Source organism: Acomys minous (genome assembly GCF_964271855.1).
Source record: "Acomys minous genome assembly, chromosome: 12".
Taxonomy (NCBI): Eukaryota; Metazoa; Chordata; class Mammalia; order Rodentia; family Muridae; genus Acomys; species Acomys minous.
This window is the reverse complement of record NC_140493.1, coordinates 101,496,269-101,520,807: the sequence shown is the minus strand read 5'-3', so window position 1 is coordinate 101,520,807 and position 24,539 is coordinate 101,496,269. Positions and strand designations below refer to the sequence as shown.

At 48.6% G+C, this 24,539-nt stretch overlaps 1 protein-coding gene across 5 annotated transcripts in view; it reads right to left on the bottom strand.

The window, feature by feature from the left end:
• ARSG (arylsulfatase G) overlaps window positions 1-24,539 on the bottom strand; it is a 149,066-nt gene that overhangs the window by 54,786 nt on the left and 69,741 nt on the right. For 4 of the 5 annotated variants that reach the window (XR_014773370.1, XM_084751397.1, XM_084751395.1 and 1 more), the window contains exons 3-8: window positions 22,901-23,088; window positions 18,732-18,779; window positions 15,278-15,389; window positions 12,491-12,628; window positions 5,623-5,810; window positions 4,527-4,607 (exon numbers count right to left, since the gene is read on the bottom strand). Coding sequence is in view for 4 of the 5 variants with exons in the window: in XM_084751397.1 (XP_084607523.1) it covers window positions 4,527-4,607; window positions 5,623-5,810; window positions 12,491-12,628; window positions 15,278-15,389; window positions 18,732-18,779; window positions 22,901-23,088 (755 nt within the window). In the remaining variant the exon portion in view is untranslated. Of the gene's footprint in view, window positions 1-4,526; window positions 4,608-5,622; window positions 5,811-12,490; window positions 12,629-15,277; window positions 15,390-18,731; window positions 18,780-18,948; window positions 19,017-22,900; window positions 23,089-24,539 lie in introns of those variants that run through there. The other variant, XM_084751398.1, reaches the window with a different exon arrangement.

Genomic DNA, 24,539 nt, shown 5'->3' with positions numbered 1-24,539 from the left:
CAGTGGGAAGGTTTATGTAAGAGCCTGATAGGGTCAGATTACAGACAAGCAAGGTCTCCTAGGAGCACGGATGATGCCAAGTTAACAGAATGTTTTCTCATCACCAAGGGAGAGGAAGGAACACTTCTGTTCTTCAAATAAAACAAAGGAAGATTTTTCCAGACAGAGGAGCAGCAGTCAGATGGGCTGGGGAGACAAGGTGTAAACTCTGGCCTTGGTATGAGCCAGGTTCAAAGTGGGGAGGGATGCGCTAGGTTAGGAGTGGGGCTTTTTTACACAGGCAGGTGCCTGGAGTCTGAGGGCAGCAGGGACTTGCAGTCAGGTCCTCTTTCTTTGGGAGAAGGTGAGCCTGATGTGCACTGTGCGCGCGCGCGCACACATACACGCCCCTACTCGGTTGCTCCTCATCCCGAGACGGCAGGAAGCCTGCCAAATAGAGCATCCTCGCTCTAGCGCAGGGTGAAAAGATGACTCCAAGAGACGCTGTCTCATCGCATCAGCTGAGCTGATGGACTAGCCAAGAAAGGCAAGGAAAGGAAAGGTGGGGAGGGGGGGCACTTGGGAACAGTGGAAGACAGCACGTGGCCTGACGCAGCAAGCTGGCTCGGGGAGAAAAAAGCAGGGCTCCTAGGGCTGTTTGTCCTACTCTGTTGCGAAAACACTGTCTCCTCTCTTTTGTGGGCTCTTGAGACTGGCCTCACAGGGGGATGTGTCGGCCTCCTGACACAGGAACCTAGGTCAGTCCTCTTCACTCACAACTGCAGGACGGCTTCTGCCTGGCTTCCTAGAGTTAGTTCCCTGCAGTGTTCCAGGTAGTGAGGAAAAGGAGGCGATGGAGTGAGGCAGGGGCGGGGGGGGGGGGGGGGGGTGGGTGGGGTGGGGGGGGGGACACACAACAGTTACTTTTACATATTTTTCAGGGGAAGTTCACAATGAGAACTTTGAAAACAAGAGAGTGGCCCCCAGCCCCAATCCCATTACCAAGTCAAATGTTGTGCCTACAGATGCCACAGCCAAGTCAGAAAACGTTACCAGAAAGCCTGGCCCAAAACAGTGTTAACAAGAAGGTGGCGGACCCCAGCTCCAAGCAGCTTCCCAAGACAAGGTCTCAGGACTCTCTGAGATCAGCCATGTGTTATCTGTCTAATACTTCTGTACGAGAGTCCTTGCCAGGTCTGTCCCCACCTCCATCTAGTTCTCCTTTCAAGAAGGATGCCCAGGCTGTTTCTGCTATAAATAAAGAAACCGAGTCCCAGAGGGGTTACTGGTAGAGGGCCAGGCTGGGTGCCTGTGTGATGCCTCCGTGTGATTTTACTCGTGTAATGAAGAAGGCCTATCACCTCCCAACACAGAAGAACAAAGCTTCCTGTCCCTGTTCATAGTTGAGCTGAGACTCAAGCCCAGGCAAAGCTCCTGAGCCAGCAGGCCTCTTTATCTCTCCATTTAGAACGATTCTGACCGTCACGGGGGCTAATGATGTTTACCTTGACAACCACAAAGTTCAAAGAAACAACACAGGATTTTCCAGACAGCTAAGCAATGATCAGGTTTTGAAAGGTGGGAGTAACCACAGTCACACGGGCTGAGGAATGAACCCCCATCACTTGACCCTTTTCTGTCACCAGCTGGCCTGGTGGTGCAGACAAGCCTCCATCCTCCTCAGCCTCCACTTCATACCAGGGAGTGAGTAGGAACACAGATTTCAAGCTCTCTCCCAACTCTAGCATTCTTTGAATGAGCTCTGTTCTGTTTCCCTTGTGAAAAATGCATGGTTCACTGGGTATAGTAGCTCACACCTGGGATCTCAGCAGTCAGGGAGCCAATGGAGCCTCCTTGAGTTCAAGGTCAGCTGGGGCTTCACAGCAAACAGACAGATGCACACAGACACATACACATGAGCACACGCAGAGAGACACACATGAGCATGCACACACAGACAGAAAGGCACACACAGGAGCACACAAGCACACACGGAGAGGCATACACTGGAACATACACACACAGTTGTGACCCATTTTCCTGTGAAGAATTCACACAACTAATAACTTGGGGAACCATGCACTGTTTTTCTTTGGGGGAGGAGGGTTGTTTGTTTTTGTTTTTGACACTGTAGTTATTGCTATTGCTGGGGGGGTTGTTTTTGTTTTTGCTTTTTGTTTTTTGTGCGTTTTGTTTTTGTTTTGTTGTTGTTGTTGTTGCTGTTGTTTTGGGTTTTGTTTTTGTTTTGTTTTGTTTTTGTTTTTTGTTTTTTTGGTTTTTTTGTTTTGTTGTTGTTGTTGTTGTTGTTGTTTTGCCTTTTGAAAAAGTCATCGTGACAGACCAGGCCAACTTTGAACTCACTATGGAGCCCACGTTGGTCTCCAGCTGGTGGCCACCCTGTCTCTGTGTCCTGAGTGCTGAAATTACAATCACTGCCGCCCACCCCCCCATGACCAACTCAGGGAACCGCAGGTCCAGAGATATAAGCTATACAGATACAGCTATCATAGGCAACAATGCTCTAGGCTGGTGGTTCTCAAAGTGACCAATGATATTAGCTTTGTCCTGGAGTCGCACAGAAATGCAAGGCCGCCATCACCAATTGATGACCTCTTGGGTTGAAACTTCATTTTAGCAAGCTCCCCATAGGATCTTGTTGTGTCTACACAACACTGCCTGAGAAGTGCTACCACGGGACCATGATTCCTTCAGGTCAGAGGTTTTGCTAGGCTTTGTATGTGTGGGGGAATACATATAGCACACAATAGATGCTCAACAAGTAGGAAGAACAGGAAACAGCAGGCGTTAAACAAATGCTCAAGACAAGGAAAGAAGGGCAAGGCTGGGCTTATTTTTGAGACAGTGTTTCACATGCCCCCGCTGGCCCAGAATTTACTATATTGCCAAGGGTGAGCATGAGCTTCTGTTCCTCCTGCCTCCACCTTCTGGGTGCTGAGATTAGGGGTGTGTTCCATCACAGCTGGTTTATATGATGCTGGAGCTAAAGAAAGGACTGGGCTACACGCTAGGCAAGCACCCTACTGACTAAGCTACACTCCCATTCCACTACAGTTTAATGTTTATATTTTAGAGTTCTTTGTCAGACTCACGCGTGCTAAGAAAGCGCTCTATCCTAAGCTACACCTCCAATCCTTCGCTTGTTTTTTTTTTTAGGAAACAGTCTGCCATCAGACGAAGGGATTGCGAGTCACATGTAAACTCCCTCTTAAGCCAGGAGTAATCGCTGATAATCTTCAGTAGTTTTGATGCCTTGCTCAAGACTTTGCTGAGAAGGCATAAGCTTACTTTTATGTGGAAAAGCTGTACTTTGCACAAGGCATCGTTACATAAAGTACACGCGTACACACTGTATATTATCTTTTAGCTTGTTTCATTCACTGAAAAATATTTCATGTAAATATTTCCGAGTCAATAAATATCCATGAGCTTACTGTCTCTTTGGTGTTCCTCTAAATGAGTAACTCCTTTAAATCCTCCCCTCACTGAGTACCTGAGCGGTGTCCAGCTGGATCTTTAACCACCCACACAATGAGCATCATGTATATGCACTGTGCCCTTGGCTAGTCAGTCCCCTAAAACAAATGCTTCTGGGAGGAGTCTGTGTGTCAAAAGGCACACGGAACTTTTCAAGCCTTTGCTCCACACACCAGACTGTCCCCGGTGCGGCTGCTCCCTCAGAAGGCAATGTCCTTCCTTGTTGGGAACTTTTCCGGAACAGATGGGAACCGAGTTTCCAGGCTCAAGTGTTTACACAGAGCCAGAAATGACCGCAGGAGGCCACTGGGTATATGGAGACGGCATCAGCTTTGACTCCAGTGGCAAGCCAGGTGTCTCCTCACCGACTGTGCGACCTTGACAAGTGACTCAATTTCTTTAGGGTTCGGTTTTCATCTATAGATGAAGCCATTGCTATTTACCCTTCACTGTTATAAGGTTTAGAGATAAGAGACATAACAGCCTTGTGGAGGCCCAGCCATGGTGGCAAATACCTTTAACCCCAGCACTCCAGAGGCAGAGGCAAGAGGATCCCTGAATTCGAGGCCAGCCTGATCTACATAGTGAGTTCTAGGCCAGCCAAGGCCACATAGTAAGAACCTGTCAAACAAAACAACAGCAATAACAAAATAACAAACCCCAAGCTTACAGAGTTGTGTCCTAAATGTTTCTTGAATGAATAGTGTAAATTAATGGTTGGATGGAGGAAGTGGGGAAGAGGCATGAAGGGACAAGTGGCCATATGAATTAAGGCAAAGCACATTGCCTGGACAGCTTATGGACCAGTTTGTCATGACAACGCCGGTCCTTTTAGGGAAGAGTACGAAAGGACAGAAGGAGATGGTCCATTATGAGCACCCACTTTCTCTCTGCCCCAACTTGTTTCTTCTCTGAAAGTTGGTGGCTGGTGAGCCACCCTGCTTTGTAACAGTGACCCAAACGCCAGGACCCAAGGCCGCCGTCCCCCAGGCAACACCCCATGCCCAGCCAGCACCCAGTCTCCCAAGTGTGATCTGATCAGTCTATAATACCTTGACGGGTTTGCCACAATCCAAGGAAGGGACCTGTGCTGCCCGACAGCTCACACTTCTGAGCCCATGGGCCGTTGTCTCCTGGAAAGCAGAAAAAGAAACAGGATGGTCAGTGGGTCTCTGAGGGACACTTCTTCTGACCTCCTCTCTGGCCACAAGCCTGTGCACAGCAGGGATCAGACAGAAAGACAAGCATGACCCGTACATTTGAGGTGTCCCTTATAGGCATGGATGTCAGTGCGCGGCTACCCCGTGCTGCCAAGGACTCTCCTCCTTAGTTTCCAAAGGTCTAGGCCATACATGTGTCTCACTGAGCCTATCTCTACCAGGCTCACAGGGGGTGGGGGTGGGGTGGCTTGCCCTGACCCAGTGACCTCCATCCTTAACCTCTACTCTTACACCTCCCATTTTGTAGTCTTAGCAACCCGTTACTGTCATTAGTGTCCGCCCAGCAACTGGTCACTAAGCATTCTTGATGCACCTAGAACTCCACACACAGCATCTTCCAACCTGACCAGAGTGCAGTGGAGTAGACTCGGCTCTCCCAGTAGGCAAATGTTCCAGACCAGGTTTCAACTTGATCCAGAGTAGATGTATATAGCCCAGGCTAGCCTCAAATTCACTATACTGCCCACCTTGGCCTTGAACTGAAGATCATCCTGTCTTAGACTCTCAAGTGCTAGAATTCTAGAAAGTGCTATGCACCACCATACCTAGCTACATGTGAACCCTTTAAAGGGATCATTAATTCAGCCCTCCTGAGCCACCTGACTAAAGGTAAGGCCAGTAGCAAGCACAGTTGTTAGACCAGGGAGGAGCTGGTAAAGACCTATACAAGCTCACGATGTCAAAGTCACCATCCATGGGGCCAGAGAGGCCCATGTTCAGTCAGCCCAAACCTTTCCCATGACTCAGTCTTGAAGAACCCAACACGCAAAAGCTCAGCACTGAGACAAATAAGTATCATCAGGGTCCCAAGTTCGAGGTGAGCCCTTCCCTGTTAAAGATGTCACAAGATAAGACACCTCTCTCCACAGAGCCCCCATGGGACTCTCCATTAGATCCCAGACAGATTAGCTGGGCACGTCTACTTTACCTGTAAACCAGAGGAGTGTGTTTTCTTTCGCCGTGCGGTCCACTTTGTCCTTGATCTGCCCTACCAGACTGTCCATCTCGCGGAGACTTGCACGGTACAGACTTCGGCTCTGTGATGGTGGAGTCACAGACAAAGGCACGTGCATGTGGGCCAGGCCGACATAGAGCAGGAAGGGTCTTCCACTGGTGCTAGGACAAACGGGAAACCTCAGGGCCTCTGCAGGAGGCTGGTCTTGTCCAAGGCCTTGGCAGTCCTTCCTGATCTCAGAGAAAATCCACCACCACCCGCCTCACGACCTGCCATGCAGGCACAAGGATGATCCATTTACCTACAATCTTCTAAGAAAATGTAGAAATGATCATCTGGTTAGCTGGTTAGCTGTGACGAGGGCTAGTATTCTATAATAGTAAGAGCTATTACACAGGATTGAGGTCTAAGTCCAACCTCAGGATAAGGCCCAATTTTTCCTTCCCAGTGATGAATCGGAAACTTAGATGGATTGGATTTAAGGACTTCGTTCAGGTTACACAATTAGTAATAGGTGGTCTGGACTTAAACTCATGTCTGCCCAGGCGGAATCTGTGCTCTCTGCTGCACTTCAGACTCCAAGCATCCGGACCACCATGTAAATTCTAGGAGACAGAGCCACAAGGAATCTCTAAGATGTGTGTGACCACAGGGACAAGTGGCTCTGTTCTACACTAAACCTGATTCCTCTGGGAAATTCAGAATAAAAGGCTTGAGGGAGCTGGGGTGGCTTCCAAGCAAAGTCTCTATGGTCTCATGGAGGGTAGGCAGGTAATCTCAGCTACTTGGAAAATTTGGGAAAAATTAGGAAGGTTACAAGTTCAAGGCCTGCCTGAGGTACATGGTGAGTTCAAGACCAGCCTTGGAAATTTAGTAAGATTCTGCCTCAAGATGAAAAGGAAACAAATGGCCTGGGGATGTGGCTTAGGCGTAGGATGCTTGCCTGATATACAGTAAGGCCTGAAGTTTATCTTCCCAAAGCACCACTGCACCCCACCCAACCCTGACAGCCTCTTCTAGCCTACACAGGCACCGAGCGTGCATGGGGCACAAACATGCAGGCAAATATACACAGTACAAATAACTCTTTATAAAAGCTGTTTGAGTTGCTGGCTTGAGTCCCTTTTTCTTTTTTAAATCATGCAATGGATTTTGGCTCAACCTCAGGACAGACTTCCCTGTCGTCTCTAAAATGGTACTAAACATATTTCTGCCATTTTGTACTGCATATGCCCTAGAGGATTTAACTCTTCATGTTAAAATAAACAAGCACACTTCATCTTTAATGAATGCTAAAACTACACATATGCCAAAGAATCGTTTGAGAATAATCTTTTTATGATTTATTATCAGTACATGTTTGGTTTGTGCACCTGTTTTGTAGACCTGCATGTTGTGGGTAAACATGTCTTGATGTGGGGCTGGAGAAATGGCTCAGGGGGTTACTTCTCTTCCTACTCCTCCATGGTGAGGTGTTCCCTCCTCATCTTCCTTCCCCCCTCAGAGGCCACCCAGCACCAACAGACCAGGGCTCTAGAGTCACTTTGAAGACCCATTTTCACCCATGTCCATCCCTTTTCTTTTCCCGGTTATTTCTCTCACAGAGGCCCCAGGTTCAGTTCCTAGCACCCACATTGGACATCGCACAACCGCCTTTTCCCTCTGTCAGCCCATGCCGTGAATAACTCTTCCAACAGACTTCCTATTTCCCAGTAATCTGCTTTAGGATTCTCTTGACTCACCACCACCTCCCAATCTAAACTTTAACAGTGGTTGGTGCACACCTGTAATCCGGCACTCACTCACAGGGTGAGGGCAGGAAGACCAGAACTGCAGTGACATGCTAAACTAGGCACCGAGTTCAAGTCTAGCCTATAATATGAGACCCTGTCTCAAAATAAAAATGGTGACAAGGATCACATGAGAGCCAAGGAATAAATAGCTACTGGTGTGCAGGCATGGTGACCATTCAAGGCAGGGGCATCTCTGGGGATGTTAGCTATGACTGCTAAAAGACTGTTAGTTCCTTTACTCGGAGACCCGTTATTCAGCGCAGCATCTAAACAGGAAGAAGAAAAGGGGTGGAGACGGGTGATATGGGTCTGCAAAGTCCTGGTCTGTTGGCATCTGGGCTGGGAAGGAAGATGGGAGGGAACTTATCACCATGGCAGAGGGAGTAGGGGGAGGGTAATGATGGTAACAGAGGGGCAAGTTTTTCAAAACTTCCTTCCCTCGGGAGATATAAACAAAGTCTGCTCCCTCCTTATAAGGTCACAATGACAAATTAAGGCATCATTTCACCAAAGTTCATCCTGGGGTATCAATGACTTTATTAGTCTTACAGAACATGAGTGAGGAGTTGTCGACAGGAGTAGGGGGTGAACCCCAAAGCTGTTGGCCTGGAAAGTCTTCACCCAGCATGGAGACAGCTTCCTCACATCCTCAAAGACAGTACCCATCTTGGTTTACCTCCCCACACCTATATATTCTAGCACCTCCCAAGGCATCAAGGCCATGGGTAATCACAGCAGTCCCCACACACGAATAGCTGGGAAGAGCTGCTGGCCTCCTCGCTTCTATGACAGAATGTCAACAGTCAATGAGACTACTCCTGGTGGCCTCTTGCAAGTAGCCAGCTGATCTGAAGAAGGTAGTGGCTATTCTGCTCAGAGCGACACATTGTGCAACAACAAATCAAAGAAAAAGAAAAAGTAAAAAAGCTTAGGCAAGCCAGGCGGTGGTGGCACACGCCTTTAATCCAGCACCTGGGAGGCAGAGGCAGGTGGATCGCTTTGAGTTCGAGGTCAGCCTGGTCTACAAAGCGAGTCCAGGACAACCAAGGCTACACAGAGGGACCCTGTCTCGAAAAACCAAAAAGAAAAAAAGAAAAAAGGAAAAGAAAAAGAGCTCAGGCTATAGTTCGTGAAGTTCCAGTTTTCATCTATGTGTCATTGAGACCCTGTTCTGAATGACACATATGTCTCAGCTCAGTCTGCATCAACAAAAACAACAGATTGGGTGAATCAAAGCAAATATTCTTTTTCTCCCAGTCCTAACACCTAGGAAGTTCAGTGTATCTATCCTTAGATTCTCCCTTTCACCCTCAACAGAGAGAGAGAGAGAGAGAGAGAGAGAGAGAGAGAGAGAGAGAGAGAGAGAAACTGGCCTTATCCTTTCCTGATAAAGGCACCAAGACTATCACGGGGCTCCATCCTTCTGACTCCGTCCAGACCTAAACATCTTCCAAAGGTTCCCACTTCCTAGTAATATCCTACTAGGTGGAGATGTGTCCAGCTTGCACACAGGGTATTTATGAATGCTGACAAACATAAATGTACTTAAAACATAAGGGTGTGTGTGTGTGTGTGTGTGTGTGTGTGTGTGTGTGTGTCTGTCTGTCTGTCTGTCTGTCTGTCTGTCTGTCTGTCTCTCATAACTTGATTGTGCAGTTGCAAATGTAAACTTCGTAAACAACATGTTCTATCAAAAAGTTGAGTGTGTCTTGTGTGGCTAAGGGTTAGGGTTTCAACATGCGAAACTTAGGGGACATAGAAGTACAGTCCACAGCATCCTGAGAATTGGCCACATAACAGATTTCCCAGAAGACTCTGGTTTCCAACACATCAAGTCAACATCTGTTCTATGCCCAACTGGGCCACAATTACTTGCCAAGTCCTCTTCCCTATTTCCAGTAGGCAGCACAGGACAGGTTGGCTCCACACATCCACAGCCTATGCCATCCACTCTCTGCCTTTTTTCCTACTTAGACCTTTTTTGCCTGATGCCTTAAAAAAAAAACCCACATCGCCTGGTAGCTTTGGTGGTCCAAGTGGAAGGCAGGTGTTGTCTTAGATGTACTGTTGCTGTGATGAAACACCATGACCAAGCAAGTTGGTAAGGAAACGGTTTATTCACCTTAGATTTCCACGTCACTGTTCATTACACAAGAAAGTCAGGACAGGAACTCAAACAGGGCAGGAACCTGGAGGCAGGAGCTGATGCAGAGGCCATGGAGGGGTGCTGCTTACTGGCTTTCTCCTCATGGGTTGCTCAGCCTGCTTTCTTATAGAACCAGGACCAACCAGCCCAGGGACAGCACCACCCACCATAAGCTGGGCCCTCCCCCATTAATCACTAATTAAGAAAAGGCCCTCAAGGCTTGCCTACAGCCTGATCTTACGGGGGAGTTTTCTTAATTGAGGTTTCCTCCTCTCCGATGACTTTAGCTAGTGTCAACTTGACACAAAACTAGGCAGTACAGATGTGAGCAGGTCCAGGGGACTTCTCTGCTGCAGTAAGAAAGTCATGGCTGAACTGGCAGGTCGAATCTTAAAGACACCTGCATGCCCTATAATTAGACTCTGTAAAGTTAAAAAGTCAGTGACTTTTGCTTTAACTAAGGAATTGGCCAGCTCTACATATTTTCCGTTTGATGCCCCAGGCTCCTGCAGAGCAAGCCTTACACAGTCCCAGGGCCCAGCAGGCTGTCATCCCTCCTGCTCAGAAAGCTGAGGCTCAGTTAAACACCAGAAAACTGCCCTCACCAACCAACCACGAAGCATCTGCGTGTTTCAGGGCAATGGGAACTAGACCCATTTCCAAGCTGTAGGAAGCCAGGAGGTGCTCGACCTTCGAGATCGGGAAAGCTTTGCTCTGTCTATATGAGCCATGTGAGGAAAACCACGGACAGCGTTTCTCAGAAAAGCCTGCGGAATCGTTCAGATGCAGCCTCTGACATCCTGGGATGCTGCTCTGAGATCTGGGACTAAAGCAATGGGTTGTACTCTGAAGGCCGCACACAGGCAACTGAGTCTACTTCGCCTGCCACTTCTGCCCTCCTTGATGGTGTCTCTAGAAAAGTCCAACATGGCTGAGCGAAGGCTGCAGGATCCTGCAGTCATGGGCTGGTCTGCTCGGCTATCCACTGATGAAGCTATTTTAATTCTGCACGAGCACGCAGCCACAAGCACGGTTTTTTGTTTCCTTGCTCACTTAATTATGGCTGTGGCCCTGAGAGAAGGGTCCCCACTGTCCTTGTGGAGTCTGCGATCTTAGGAGAGAGATTAAATCAATCACACTTCCCGTCATCATCCGCTGTGACAGGACAAGGATGTACAACAGGAGGCCTCACACACAGCGGTGTGGGGTTTGTTGTCACTTTCAGTTTTTGCCATATATATATATACATATATATATATATTAATTTAGTTTATACAGAAGTGCCACGGTGTGCGGAGGTCAGAGAACGGCTTTTGGGAGCTGCTTCCCTCCTTCTACCCTCATGGTCCCAGGGACCCAACTCATGCTGTCAGGCTTAGCAGCAAGCGCCCTCATCCACGGAGCCATCTTGAGACCTCTTTCGGTTATTTTTAATTAGTCTTTTTTTTTTTTTTAACATTCAAAGGCCGTTTCCTGTCTCTCTCAGAACCTGGAAAGGTTTAACACCCCAGGCTCACATTCCAGGCTTACCCATCATCAACGGCTGGGGCTAAGAAGCTACTGCTCGCCATAGACGGGGTGTGTTTTCCACATGTTGATCCTGCTCTTCAAAGGATTTTCTTTAAATTCTGTATTACGTGTATGGGTGTTTTGCCTGCGCATGCGTCTATGCGCCACGTGTGTGCAGTGCTCTTGGAGGCCAGAAGATTCAGAGCTCCCGGAACTAGAGGCGCAGATGGTTGTGAGCCCGGGTGCTGGGAATTAAGCCTGGATCCTTGGAAGGACAGCCAGTGCTCTTAACCGCTGACCTACTCTCCAGCCCTGCTTTGTGGGCCCTGTAGATGGCTGTATTTGGAACCCTGTGTGGGAGACTAGCTAACAAGCTCTAAGCACGCCTGGCGTCTCGTCCCTGGAATTGGGGAGCCTTATCTCCCATGGCAAAGGGGACTTTAATTAATACCTGATAATTATGTTAGAGATCTTGAGATGAGATCATCTTCAGACTTCCTGGTTGACTTGTGTGTGTGTGTGTGTGTGTGTGTGTGTGTGTGTGTGTGTGTGTGTGAGAGAGAGGGACACTGCCCATGAACTCAGCTTCCTGAGTCCTGGACTGTGTTACCACCATCTGCCTCCTGACTGACTATTAATCAGTAGTGTCCTTCAAAGAAGGCTGGGGTATGAAGGTACATTCCAGCACTCGAGCGATCAGGAGTTCAAGAACAGCCCCAGTTGCATAGCCTGGGCTACATGACACTCTGTCTAAAAAGGGGAGCACATGTGTAGACTATGTGCGGAAATAGCCAGGGATCAATAGAAGTAGTGATTAGAATGCTGTGGCCAGAAATCAAGGAAAACTAGCAGCTACCAGAAGCTAAAAGAAACAAGAAACAATTATTTCTGGAGACTCCAGGAAGAATGAGCTCTGCTCACACTTTCACGTCAGCCCTCCAAGCCTGGCTTCAGACACCTAGTGTTCAGATCTGAGGAAAACGTGCTATTATGGTCACTGTTGGTTTTAGCCACCACTCTAGTGGCCATTTGTTACAGCAGCAGCAAGGAACTCATACATTCTGCTAACAAATGAACTCCACAAATATCCTGAGTACGCTGAATGCGGCAGGCAGGCCTCACCCTCAAGGAACTTATACTCTAGTAGGAAAAGAAAAACTGCCCAGGACCATGGTGCTGATCAGAGCACCATGGTCAGGAAGGGCAACAACATACTTGAGGAACTTCTAAGCCAGGACCAGAGAGCCATTAGGACCATATCCCAATGTTACTAGCATATGGCAGACACGCACGCACACACTCGGTGAACCATGAAACTCTTGCTCAGCCCTACAGGCCGGGAGGACTTGCTGTGTGTGAAGAGGGATTAAAACCAGGGCATTGTGCTCCTTACCTGGCCTGACCAATGAACTCCACTGCCTTTTCTGCATACTTCTGGGCAAGGCTACTCAGGTTTACAGGCTGCGCCACGATGTTGAGGTTTTCATAGAGAGGAAGAGCTATGTCTGTGTAACAGTCCCTCTCAGGGTTCCTGGGCAGGAAACACAGGAGAGGAGCATTCATTTTCACATCCTAAATAGTCATTGAAAGCTTTACTGTAGCAACACACATCAATACAAAACACCACAAAGCTGGTTCCAAAGGACTTAGCAGATCAGTCATTTATTTTTTTCATCCCCCTTGAATAGATGTTTTTGCTCCTGGGGTGAGCCAGCCACCCTGTAAAACTTGGTAAGATGCTTATGAACCTGGGATAGTATAGGAAGTCAGAAGGATACAGATTCGAAGAAGAAGAAGAAGAAGAAGAAGAAGAAGAAGAAGAGGAGGAGGAGGAGGAGGAGGAGGAGGAGGAGGAGGAGGAGGAGGAGGAGGAAGAGGAGGAGGAGGAGGAGGAGGAAGAGAAGAAGAAGAGGAGGAAGAGGAAGAGGAAGAAGAAGAAGGAGGAGGAGGAGGAGGGGAGGAGGAGAAGAAGAGGAGGAGGAGGAAGAGGAGGAAGAGGAAGAGGAAGAAGAAGGAGGAGGAGGAGGAGGAGGAGGAAGAGGAGGAGGAGGAGAAGAAGAATTATTCCACCGCAGGTCCTAAGGTTGAAGTGATGCTGACAAGCAGCTGTCCCATGGCTGCACACCTTCTCCCCTGGCCACAATCTTGAGTGAGTTATCTTCACTCTCAGAGGTTTCCACTTGTCTACCATGGTGTCACCTGTGCCCCCTTACAGAGGATACCAGGAGGACAAAAGGCAGCTCTCTGCCCTGGTCACCACCAAGGAGTGGATGAAAAGACAAGAAGTGTACAATGTCACACATGTCCTCCCACCCACAATTAGAGAAGGATAACATTTGAAACCCCACTACACCTACATACATACAATACACTGTTGTAAACTCCACTACACCTACATACATACAATACACTGTTGTAAAAGCTTAGGGGATAATGTCAAACTGGGTAAATCATTACCAAAGACATTTTTTAAAAGAAAAAGTTGAAGTTTCGGAGATGGCTCAGCAGCTAAGAACACTTGCAGCTCTTGCAGAGGAGCCAAGTTTAGTTCCCAACACCCAAATGAGGTGGCTCAAAAACCACCTGAAACTCCAGCTCTGGGGATGTGATGCCCTCTTGTGGCCTCTGTGCATATTTACTCTCACATGCACAAACCCACACACAGATGCACACATACATACATACATACATACATACATACATACATACATAAAAATAAAATAAACAATTACCAAAAAATAAAAGGTTGTTATGATGTTGGCTTGACTATTCCATATTTTTGTTGGAATTTTATTCTTTTTATTGCCTTGATTAAATTCCATGGTCACTAACCGAACAAGCCAATCAATTCTGTTTAATTGTAATATAGGTTAATGAGAAGAGGAGGAAGATTAAGTGGGAGAGAAGGAGACATTGGTTGAGGTATCTCATGCCATGATACGGCCACATGGGGTTGCACTTGTGGCTCCTAGGCCACACACAGCTGTGTACGAAAGGTAGCAAGACATGTCACAGCCTTTTATACTTGTCGCCTGCCATCTTATTAAGTGCAGAACTGGGAGGGAGCTCTGTGTTTCTTCATGTCTGATGTGCAACCAGGCGATGACATCCACAACGCTGGTCCAACCAGCAAGCACGCACTAAGAAGCAAACCTGGCAGACATGGGCCCTGGACTTAAAGACTCAGACTGCAATCTGGAGTCCTGTCTCCTGCCGACTCTGCTGTGATCTAGGTGAGGCAAACTGGTCCTGTGGGTCACAGGTAAAGTTGGGCTGTGCCCAGAATGTAACGGTTTCTCAATAAACAACCATTAGTATATTAACTATTATGTTATTAATGAGCCATCTGAGACATTCCCAAAGCAGTTCAGACACCTGTGGCCTTAGGAAAAACCACAGCAGGGCTCGGGAGCAAGAAGACTGAGCTAATCCCTCATCTCAGTGAGGCTTAGCAACTCTCTCCCCATCTCTCTGTTTCTCTCTTTCTCTCTCTGTATCTTAGCATCTCTCTGTGTGTCTCTGTCTTTCTCTCTGTGTCTCTCAATCTCGCTCTCTCTCTCTGTCTCTCTCTTCCCTTCTCCCTCTCACTCCTTTCTCTGTCTTTCTCTTTTCTCTCTGTCTCTGTCTCTCTCTCTCCCACCTCCCTCCACCCCCCTCCTTTTCACCCCTTTCTCTGTCTCTCTCTCTTCTCCCTCTCCCTCCACCCCTCTCCCCCTTCTCTGTCTCTCTCTGTCTCTCTCCCCCCTCCCTCTTCCCCCTTTCTCTGTCTCTCTCCCCCTCTCACTTCCCTCTCTCCCCCATTTCTCTGTCTCTCTCTCTTCCCCCCCCTCCCTTTCTACCACCCCCCCCAGTCTCTCCTTATGTCCTATGTCTATGCCAGGCCCGTAGCAAGTGGCCCAGGAACAAAGCCAGCAGGCAGAGGATGAGGGAGGCTGCACCTGTGTGAGACTTTGGCAGGCATACAAGGCTCTCCCCAGGTGAGCTAAACAATTCAAAGATTCTGGAAAATTCCAATAGGAAAAAAAATGTAGTTCCCTTAAATGAAAACCTTTTCCCTGGCTATATCCTCCGCCTTGTGTGCTGCCTCAACTGTCCACATCTATCCCGTTCACTTGCTCTAGGAAGACTCGGGTCTCTACTTTGACTTCAAGCCCACAGCCAACGCATCAGACATTCTTACCTCCCTAGGCCACCGCTCTGGGGACATGCTGGACAAGGAGGGTAGTTGTAGCCGGGGGTATCCATGCAGCCCATATCGTTGCTATATGGGATCCCAAAGTAGTAATCAAACCCTGAAAGAAGGGTAATCGGTTACGCCCCCACTCTCAGCTTCTCAGCATGCCTGCCCTCTTATACTCACACAAAAATTTAATTTCCCCTGATTTAATATTGCAGAGCTCTAGAGTGTGTAATTAAAAGAGGATTTGATTAATGTCCCTTTGAAGTGTGCGAGGAAAATCACTTTCCTGGGCTCTGGCTGTAAGACTAGCTTTGAGAAATGTCTTGTGATGAGAGTTAACCTAGATTGTTGGGAGGAAGTATCAAGAATTTCTGATGCCGGGTGGTGGTACACGCCTTTGATCCCAGCACTTGAGAGGCAGAGGCAGGCAGATCTCTGCAAGTTCAGAGCCAGCCTGGTGTAGAGTAAGTTCCAGGACAGACAAGGCTACATAGAGAAACTCAGTCTTGAAAAGAAAAAAAAAAATCCAGACATCTAACACCCTCCATGAAGTTATGAATGCATGTGGTATCTAGAAATAAACAAATTGACCCACTGTGTGCATGACAGTTTAAGGGATCAAAATTCTGCCTTCAAGAAGCTCGCTATGCAGGCCCAGTGAGACTGGTCAGTGAGGAGAAGTGCTTGCAAACAAGCCTAGCCACGAGAGTTCCATCATAGAACTATATGTTATAGGAAAAGGCTGACTCCCAAAAGTTGACCTCTGACCCCCATGTGCATGCCACGGCACAATAAGCAATGGTAAGCCGTGAGAAGTGGATGAGTCAGGCAGTATAGTGTATGCCTACAACCCTCACATAATGGAGGATGAGGTTGGAAGATCCTGCATTCGAGACTAGCCTGGACTATATACCGAGACCTTGGCTCATAAGTAGAAGGGTCAGAGGCAGAAGTTATTGCCAGAGGCAGTGGGTAGCATGAGGTTGAGACAGCAATCTCAGCATTTCAACACACTTCCTGCAGAATGAGTGTCTGGGCCAGGACTCCAACGGGTGAGAGGACTCAGGATGGGAGGTGGAACGGGATGGAGGAAGTAAGGATGTGAGGGCTGGGATCCAAATTCCTTCCTGACACGCTCCTCAGCCTGTCTCTTCCACAAGCCAAGCTCTTTCTTACCTCCACATTTCCTCTCCTAAGCCAGCTGCCTCCCACTTCTCAGGTGACTCACACCCTGGGACCCCAGGGGCTCTGCCTGGAACTGCCTGCTCTGTAACTCTTACCAACGAAGCTACATAGAAGTGGTCCAGCACCATTTCCTATAAAACGCCTCACTGCTGACCAGTTCCTGCTAGCCCTTTCCTCTTTCTTTTTCTCAGTCTAGTCACAGCCTTCAGTCTCTCCCCGCCCCCCCACCCCCCAACCCCTCTCTCTCTCTCAGCATGAAGTCCCCTTAAGCTGGAACATCAGACCCTCATTCACCTGTAGGTGTTTTGTGTCCCAGTTAGCCTTAACTCTCAACTTGGCATAGCTTAGAGTGACCTGAGAAGGGGATGGGGGGGGGGCCGGGGTGGGAGGTGGGGGGGGGGGGGTGGGGAGAGATTCTCAATTAAGAAACTGCCCAGATTACATCAGCTTGTGGATATGTCAGGGGGCAACTATCTTGTTTGATCACTGATGTAGGAAGACCCAAACTACTGAGGGCGGCACCATTCCCTAGGCAGGTTGTTCCATGCTATCTAAGAGAGCTGGCTAACCACGGGGAAGACAGGGGCTCATGGGAAACCAGCAGAGTATTCATGGCAGGGTGCAAAACACTGAGGACAAAAAGTAGCAGCCAAGACACCCCACGGTGTCCAAGCAAGAAGGCTTCCAGCACTGTTTGGTGCAAAGGTAGCTGATCTATAGAACTCCTTGTTCCCACTTCTCACTCCTGGGTCAGACTCACAAACCCATCTTCTAAGCAGGGCCCAGGCTAGGTATGTGCCCTGTGACTGGGACTCCAGGAACAGCGCTCAAGCTGCCATCGGTAGATCTAATCCAACCCCTCATATGTGAGGCGAGACCTAAAGGCATAGAAGGGAACACGTGTTCTGGAGTGGTTGTTGTTGTTGTTGTTGCTGTTGTTGTTAGTGGACAGGAAGCTTGGTGTTTATTTCCGCCATCGGCCTTTTTTAAGCCGCACACTTTCATCCTCTGCCCTCTGTGTTTAAAAGGATCCCGCAGGCACAATGCAGCCCTTTGTCACAGTTAGAGAGACAGAGTGGGGAAAGGTGAGGGAGAAGGTTGCAAAACAGTCAGAGACTCGCCCTGAAGGGAAGGCCACATGTTTGTGTATAAAGGTCTGTCAGACAGACAGACATCTGGAGCGCAAAGGACAAGGCCAGGGAAAGAGCAGACATACAAACTACAAGTTGGGGGAAAAAAAAAACCCACATATTTTTGGCAAAGCTGACATTGAGAGAGTGTGTCAAACTCGGTGATTCTTTTCAGAGAATCCACCTTGATAGCCTGGTCTTGGCTTTCCTCTGCAAGGCCAGGGATGAGAGGTCTGAGGATGCTAACAGCCAGGAGACAGCCTCCTACATCTGGGTCCATGACATAGTGGTGTGCTCCAGCAAACCCCTCAGAGGACATTTTCTCGCTTCTTTCTACCTGTGCTGTCAGGACTCATTGAATGTTCCCTCAGATACAAAGAACTGGAAAATGGAAGGAAACAGATGGGCTCTGTGGTAGTTTGAATGTAATTGGCCCCCACAGGCCCATAGGGAGCAGCACTATTAGGAAGTGGAGCCTTGCTGGAAGAAGTGTGTCACTGTGCTCAGGCCACACCAGTGTGGCACACAGTCTCCTGCTGCTGCCTGTGGACCAAGATGGAGAACTCTGAGCTCTTTGTCCAGCACCACACCTGCCAGCACGCCGCCATGTTTGCTGCCATGGCAACCATGGACTAAATCAGTTGGGCGGTGGTGGCGCACGCCTTTAATCCCAGCACTCGGGAGGCAGAGGCAGGTGGATCGCTGTGAGTTCAAGGCCAGCCTGGTCTACAAAGTAAGTCCAGAACAGCCAAGGCTACACAGAGAAACCTTGTCTCGAAAAACCCAAAAAACAAACAAACAAAAAAAAATGGACTAAATCTCTGAAACTAAGCTAAGAGAATGTTTTCCTTTACAAGTGTTGCCATGGTCATGGTGTCCCTTCACAGCAATAAAACTCTAACTAAGACAGGTTCACAGTGCTCTAGTCTTTGGGGTGACAGACAACAAGCAGGGGACCAGGGAAGGTGATGTGCGGATAAGGTACTGGTACCCCACATGTACCTAAGTGACTTTTGGTGCAAAGATGCCCTAACATAGCCTATCCCCAGGACACTCAGGCTTCAAATCTCATAGAGCTCTTTTACCCAGAGATCCTTATTTCCTGTCTCCCAAGGAACAAACTCCAAAAGAATTCTTACCACGGAAATTGGGGTGATAAGAGCCATGGTGCCCAAGATGCCATTTGCCTGTGGAAAAAGAGAGAAAGAGGCATTCAGAAGGATCTCCGTGGAAGCCATCAGGGAAGCTGATCACACGCTCGGCTTCCATCAGCTGCACACTTCAGTGAGGACAAAGAGAAGCTGCCAAGGCTCTGCCTTGCCGAGCTTTGCTCCCTGAGACCCCAGGGGATCTTACAGGCAGATGGGGGAGACCATCCAGGACTAGATGACTCAGGACCACATGGGAAAGATGAGTTAGGGATGGTCCCTCTTCCCCGCGCCTCAGTGATGCTGCCTGCCTGAGCCACTTCCTTCGGGAGCACGTGGCTTGTGATGCCCTGTGGAGGCTCCTGCAAACCCTGCAGGTCTCAGAAGTGCCTGCCTGGCCTCAACATCTTCCTCTCTGGGTGATGTCATCAGCAGTTTGCAGAGAGGGGAGAGGCCACTCCCCCCAGGAGCTCCTGCACTGAGACACCCGCAGGGCAGCAAATGAGAAACTGGGCCACCTGCAGATCCTGCTCTACCAATTCCTTCATTCTGGGGGCGATAATTGGGAGGTGTGGGGCAGAGCTCTGACAGGGTGAGAAGCTCTGATTTGCTCATTTACTCTGAGGGCTGGCTCCCAGGAAGCCTCTGCCAAGGCAAGGGGGCCAGACATATACAATCAATGCAGAGACCTAACCTGGTGACCTTTGGCAACCTAAAGGAGAGAAGCTAGCAAGCAGACACAGGGTGCGGCTGAGTAAACTATTTGATGTGGCCTTGAGAAAACACAACTGAACTGCCTTTTAAAGAAAATGTGCGGAGCAAAAAAATTAACCGTTTATTGAACCTGGATGAACATCTGTGAGAGTCCATTATCTCTTTCTTTGAAACTGCAAACCGTTTGGTTTTATGTAAGACAGGGCGCTTTACTATGTAGCTCGTGCTGGCCTCGGATTCGAAGCCTCCTTTCTCAATTTCCTGGGAAATTGACATACACCACCATAGACCACTAGGCCCAGCTCTGTTCTGTGGGCCTGAAAAACAAACTTTTTAGAAACAGAAACTCAGGAGACACAGGCAGGTGGATCTCTGTGAGTTCCAGGTCAGCCTGGTCTACACAGTGAGTTCGAGGCCAGTCAGGGTGCATAGTGAGATCATGTCTCAGAAGAAAGAGGATGGGGGAGGGAGAAAGGGAGGGAAGGGAAGAAAGAAGGGAGGGGAGAGAGAGAGAGAGAGAGAGAGAGAGAGAGAGAGAGAGAGAGAGAGGAAAGAAGAAAAAAAAAAAACAATTGAGGGAACCCTGGCATGGTGGCACATGTCTGTGATTATAACACCTAAGATATTCTGGGGCAGAAAATTCAGAAGTTCAAGGCCAGCTTAGGTTATATAAGAATCCAAAACTAGGATATACAGAAAGTCTCTCTGTGGAAAAAAATGTATATTATGATGAAATATAAGATAATATAAAAGGGAAAGGGGGAGCCAAGGGATACCTATACAGGTAGGTAAAAATACATGAACACAGACGAAGATTTCAAGCAGTGCCAAACACTACGAATGGGCCCCAGAGCCTTTTCATTCACAAGCAAGGGGATGCTCTTAACTTCTTCAGGGCTCGCAAAGGGTGCAGAACAAAGTAAGGGGAGGGGTGGAAGTTATCCAGGTACCTGTGATCCACTGTTTACCTGGTATTTAGAGGCCAAAAAGGAACCATAATATCAAGGCAGATAAAGGAGAGCCCAGCCCCCCTTGCTTTGTATGAGGCTATAGCATCAGGAAGTCCAGAGACCAAACTGGTCCTGGCTCCATGGTCCTGGGCTCCAGGGGTAAACGGGTGTATCTCACAGGTCTATCTAACCGGCAAACCCCAGGGGGAGCTTCATGTGCCCTCTGGGTGCTGACGTTGTCTGCATAATTATACCTTGGGGCATGAGGGAAAGGAGTGTCTTGGTGAAGGTGACTATTGCTATGACCAAAAGCAACATTGGAAAGAAAGGGTTCGGCTTATGCTTCCACATCACTGTTCATCACACAAGGCAGTCAGGACAGGAACTCAAGCAGAGCTGGAACCTGGAGGCAGGAGCTGATGCCAAAGCCATGGAGGAGTGCTGCTTACTGGCTTGCTCCTCGTGGCTTGCTCAGCCTGCTTTTTTTTTTTTTTTTTTAATGGAACCAGGACTACCAGCCCAGGGTGGGCAGCACCCACAATAGGCTGGGCCCTCACCATATTCTTTTCTTTTTTGGGGGGGTGGGGTGGGAGTCAAGATAGCTGTATAGCCGTGGCTGTCCTGGACTCACTTTGTAGACCTGGCTGGCCTCGAACTCACAGAAATCCGCCTGCCTCCTTCCAAACCCTCCCTCATTTTCAATTAAGAAAATGTGCTACAGATGGATCTTACAGAACTATCTTCTTAATTAAGATTCCCTCCTTTCAGATGACTCTGGCTTGTGTCAGGCTAACATAAAACTAGCCAGCACAGGAAGATAGAAAGAGAAAATAATAGTCCTTCACTGCTCCCTTCTTCCACTGCTTGGGGTGTCTCCTTCTGAGACAATGGATGTCACCCTCCAGTCTGAGTGCCTATATAAGAACACCAAGCCTTTAAACTCAGAGTGAGGAAGTAAACAGCGACGGTGCCAGCCCTTGGCCTAGGAAAGCAGCATCCTCCAAGCTAACAGAGAAGGCTCGAGAGACCAGTCTCTCCTCCACAGGGACCCTCGCTGTCACAAGCCTGTTGGCACACCCTCCCTTGCCGTTTCACTATGGCAGAGAGATGCAGGGATCCCACTGGAACCAGCTCTGTGAAAGTAACTAACAAGCACAAGCAGGCTGAGGAGGCTGCAGAAACTGCTGCGTGGTCTTAGAATCTGCAAGAGAGACAGGCTGGCAGGGAGGCCCCAGCATCTGGAGAAGGCTGGGGTCAGATCCTGAGCAGAAACCACCTGTTCCAGCACCTCCAGTGAAGCAGGTGCCTTCAGGTTTAAGACATCGTTCTCACGCTCCATAAGAGGAACATAATAATGCTGTATAAATGAATGTATCCTAGGGGCTAGAACACAATGCATGCTGAGTAAGTGGTGCCTTAAAAATATATACAAGGAAAAGAAGCCTGGAATTCCAGCACTCTACAGCTGCAAACAGGAATGTTATGTTTGGGGCCAACCTGGACTACATAGTAAGACCAAAATAACAAGGTTAGGGATGCAGTTGGTAGCATGCTTGCCTAGCATACATGGAGCCCTGGGCTCCATCCCCAGGTGGCACGTGCCTGAAATTCTAGCACTCAGGAGGCAGAGACAGAAGGGTCAGAAGTTCATTGTCATCCTCAGCTATATAGTGAGTTTGAGGCCATCTTGGAAGACATGAGGGATAAATGAAGGAAGCAAGAGAGGGAGGGAGGGAAGGAGGGAAGGAGGGAGGGAGGGAAAAGAAGCTGGACAATGGGAAATCAACTGCTGCTTTTCTATCCTATATCCATGCCCTCATGTGTGTTTCTAACTTTGCAGCATGGCAGGGTGGGGGCTGCTGGTCTATATGGAGGGCAACCAGTGCACTGCACATCCTAGGTAGGACCTTCATCATTGATGCACCCCTGGCCCTGAACTATCAGATTGTTCAAGATGGCCACGCCCAGGGCCAAGTCAATTATTATACTCCTGTCTCAAGTTTCCCAGCCTTTTTTGCAACCCAGTAGCCTTGTCACCCAACTCTGGACAGTAAGACTTAAGTCCAGGTCTCAGGAAGAAAGGGTACTTATCTTAAACCAAGGATTCAGTTTCTTGATGGAGGTGGGTTGGGTACATGAGGCCACCCACTCTCTGCTCCTCTTCATCCTTGAGCCTAATTATAATGGAGAACCCCGAAGCTGAGGCAAGGCATTGCAGCCACAGGCACATGAACAAATGCCAACATGCTCAGGATAGCAGAAGAGAGTCTGGAAACACTCCCAAAGGTATCTTAGGGGTAATCTGACCTAATGGATGCAATCACTTACCACAAAGCTTATTGTCATGGGAGGCAAGAGCTATGCATGTTTTCAGCCATCGTCAGATCTTCCCAGTTACTTAAAGCTGGCTGAAAGCATTCCTACCACGCCCAGCAAGAAACCAACAAACACAGATATGTGAGCAGAAGAGGCAGCTCCCCAGGGTCCATCCGTTACCTATCATGGCCGTGACATAGCCAGCCTGTCGCAGCACCTCTGCCAAGGTGGTCTCGTTGAGTGGAAGCCCTCCCACAGAGGTGACTGCAAAGTTGTGCGTGACTCCATTCCGCAGACCCAGCCGGCCGGTAAGCAGGGACGCTCGGGACGGGGAGCAAGTGGAAGCGGCTGCGTGGAAGTCTACAAACCTGTGAGGAGAGGTAATCAGATCAGGGCCCATGTGGAAAGGAATGGGGGCTCATGCGGGGAATCTAGAACGGCAGCCTGAGAAAAACCATAACAATCAACTGGTGGTGTGCAAGGAAATAAAGGCCCGGACAGGAAATTAGTCTCATCTTAACTCACCTTGACAAGCCTCTTTACTTACCAATTCTGTATGCCAAAGACAGACAGTCACTCCACTGAGTTTCTGTATCCCAAAATTAATATTTGAGGTGGTCTAGAAACATCCATGGACAGAAGAAGGCATGGAGGAGAGGTGACTCCGTGATTAAAACTGCAGCGTGATCTGAGTTCAATCCTCAAGGCCCACACAGGTGGGAGAGAGAAGTGACTCCCCAAAGCTGCCCTCTGACTTGCACATGCACACCAGGGCACAAGCACGTCCCCCTCCCCCAACACACAGCAAACGTAATAAAAGAACTGTTTTAGTAAGGTAGAGAACAATCCAGAAAGACACCTGACAACAATGTATGACCTTCACATGCAACCATAGCTGCACACGCGTATGAACATATTCACGGATCCCTTGTTGAGGTCAGACAAAACGGACAAAATGACTCTCTGCTGTCTCTATCAGCTATGAGGCTATTAATAAGTGCCCTCTGACTTGACTGTTTTGCTCTTCTAACGATATTTTGTGTGTGTGTGTGTGGGGGGGTGACTTCAGAGTGTGCACTGGCCCCAGAGTGAAGTGCCAAGTGCTGTCTATCATTCACACGCACAGGCAAGCTGTGCTGTGCCTCACAGAGAAGCTGCGCATGCTCCCCACGCTGCTCAGGAATGAGTTACAGCGCAGTTGGCCAAGTGCAACGCTAATGACTCAGAAGTATGTATTAAACAAACAAGGTGTCTTTAAACAGAGCCCCACATAAAACAAGGTTATGAATTGACTGACTGATAAAAATGTTGCATCCAGGGTCCGGAAGGAATGTAACTCTGTGTTTCTAGGCAGAGTAAGGTTGTGGTATCTGCTGTGTGCTGTGACCAGGCACAATGTAACCATTGCTAACAGCAAGAAACGCCTGGCTCTATCACATATGACTATACCTATGCCTACGTTAGATACCATGAAGGAATATAAAAGAATTCTAGGGCAGGAAAGAGGGCTCTGGGGTTAAAGCTGCATACCACCAAGCCTGAATTTGAGTTCAATTCCTGGGATTCACACGGTAGAAAAGAGAACCAACCCCTACAAGTTACTCTCTGACCCCTACATGTGGTGTGGCAGGCATATAACACCAGCCCCAACATGTATGCAAAGTAAATAAAATGCAATATAAACATGTTCTTTAAAAATTCTAGGTATGAGCCGGGCGTGGTGGCGCACGCCTTTAATCCCAGCACTCGGGAGGCAGAGGCGGGCGGATCACTGTGAGTTCGAGGCCAGCCTGGTCTACAAAGTGAGTCCAGGACAGCC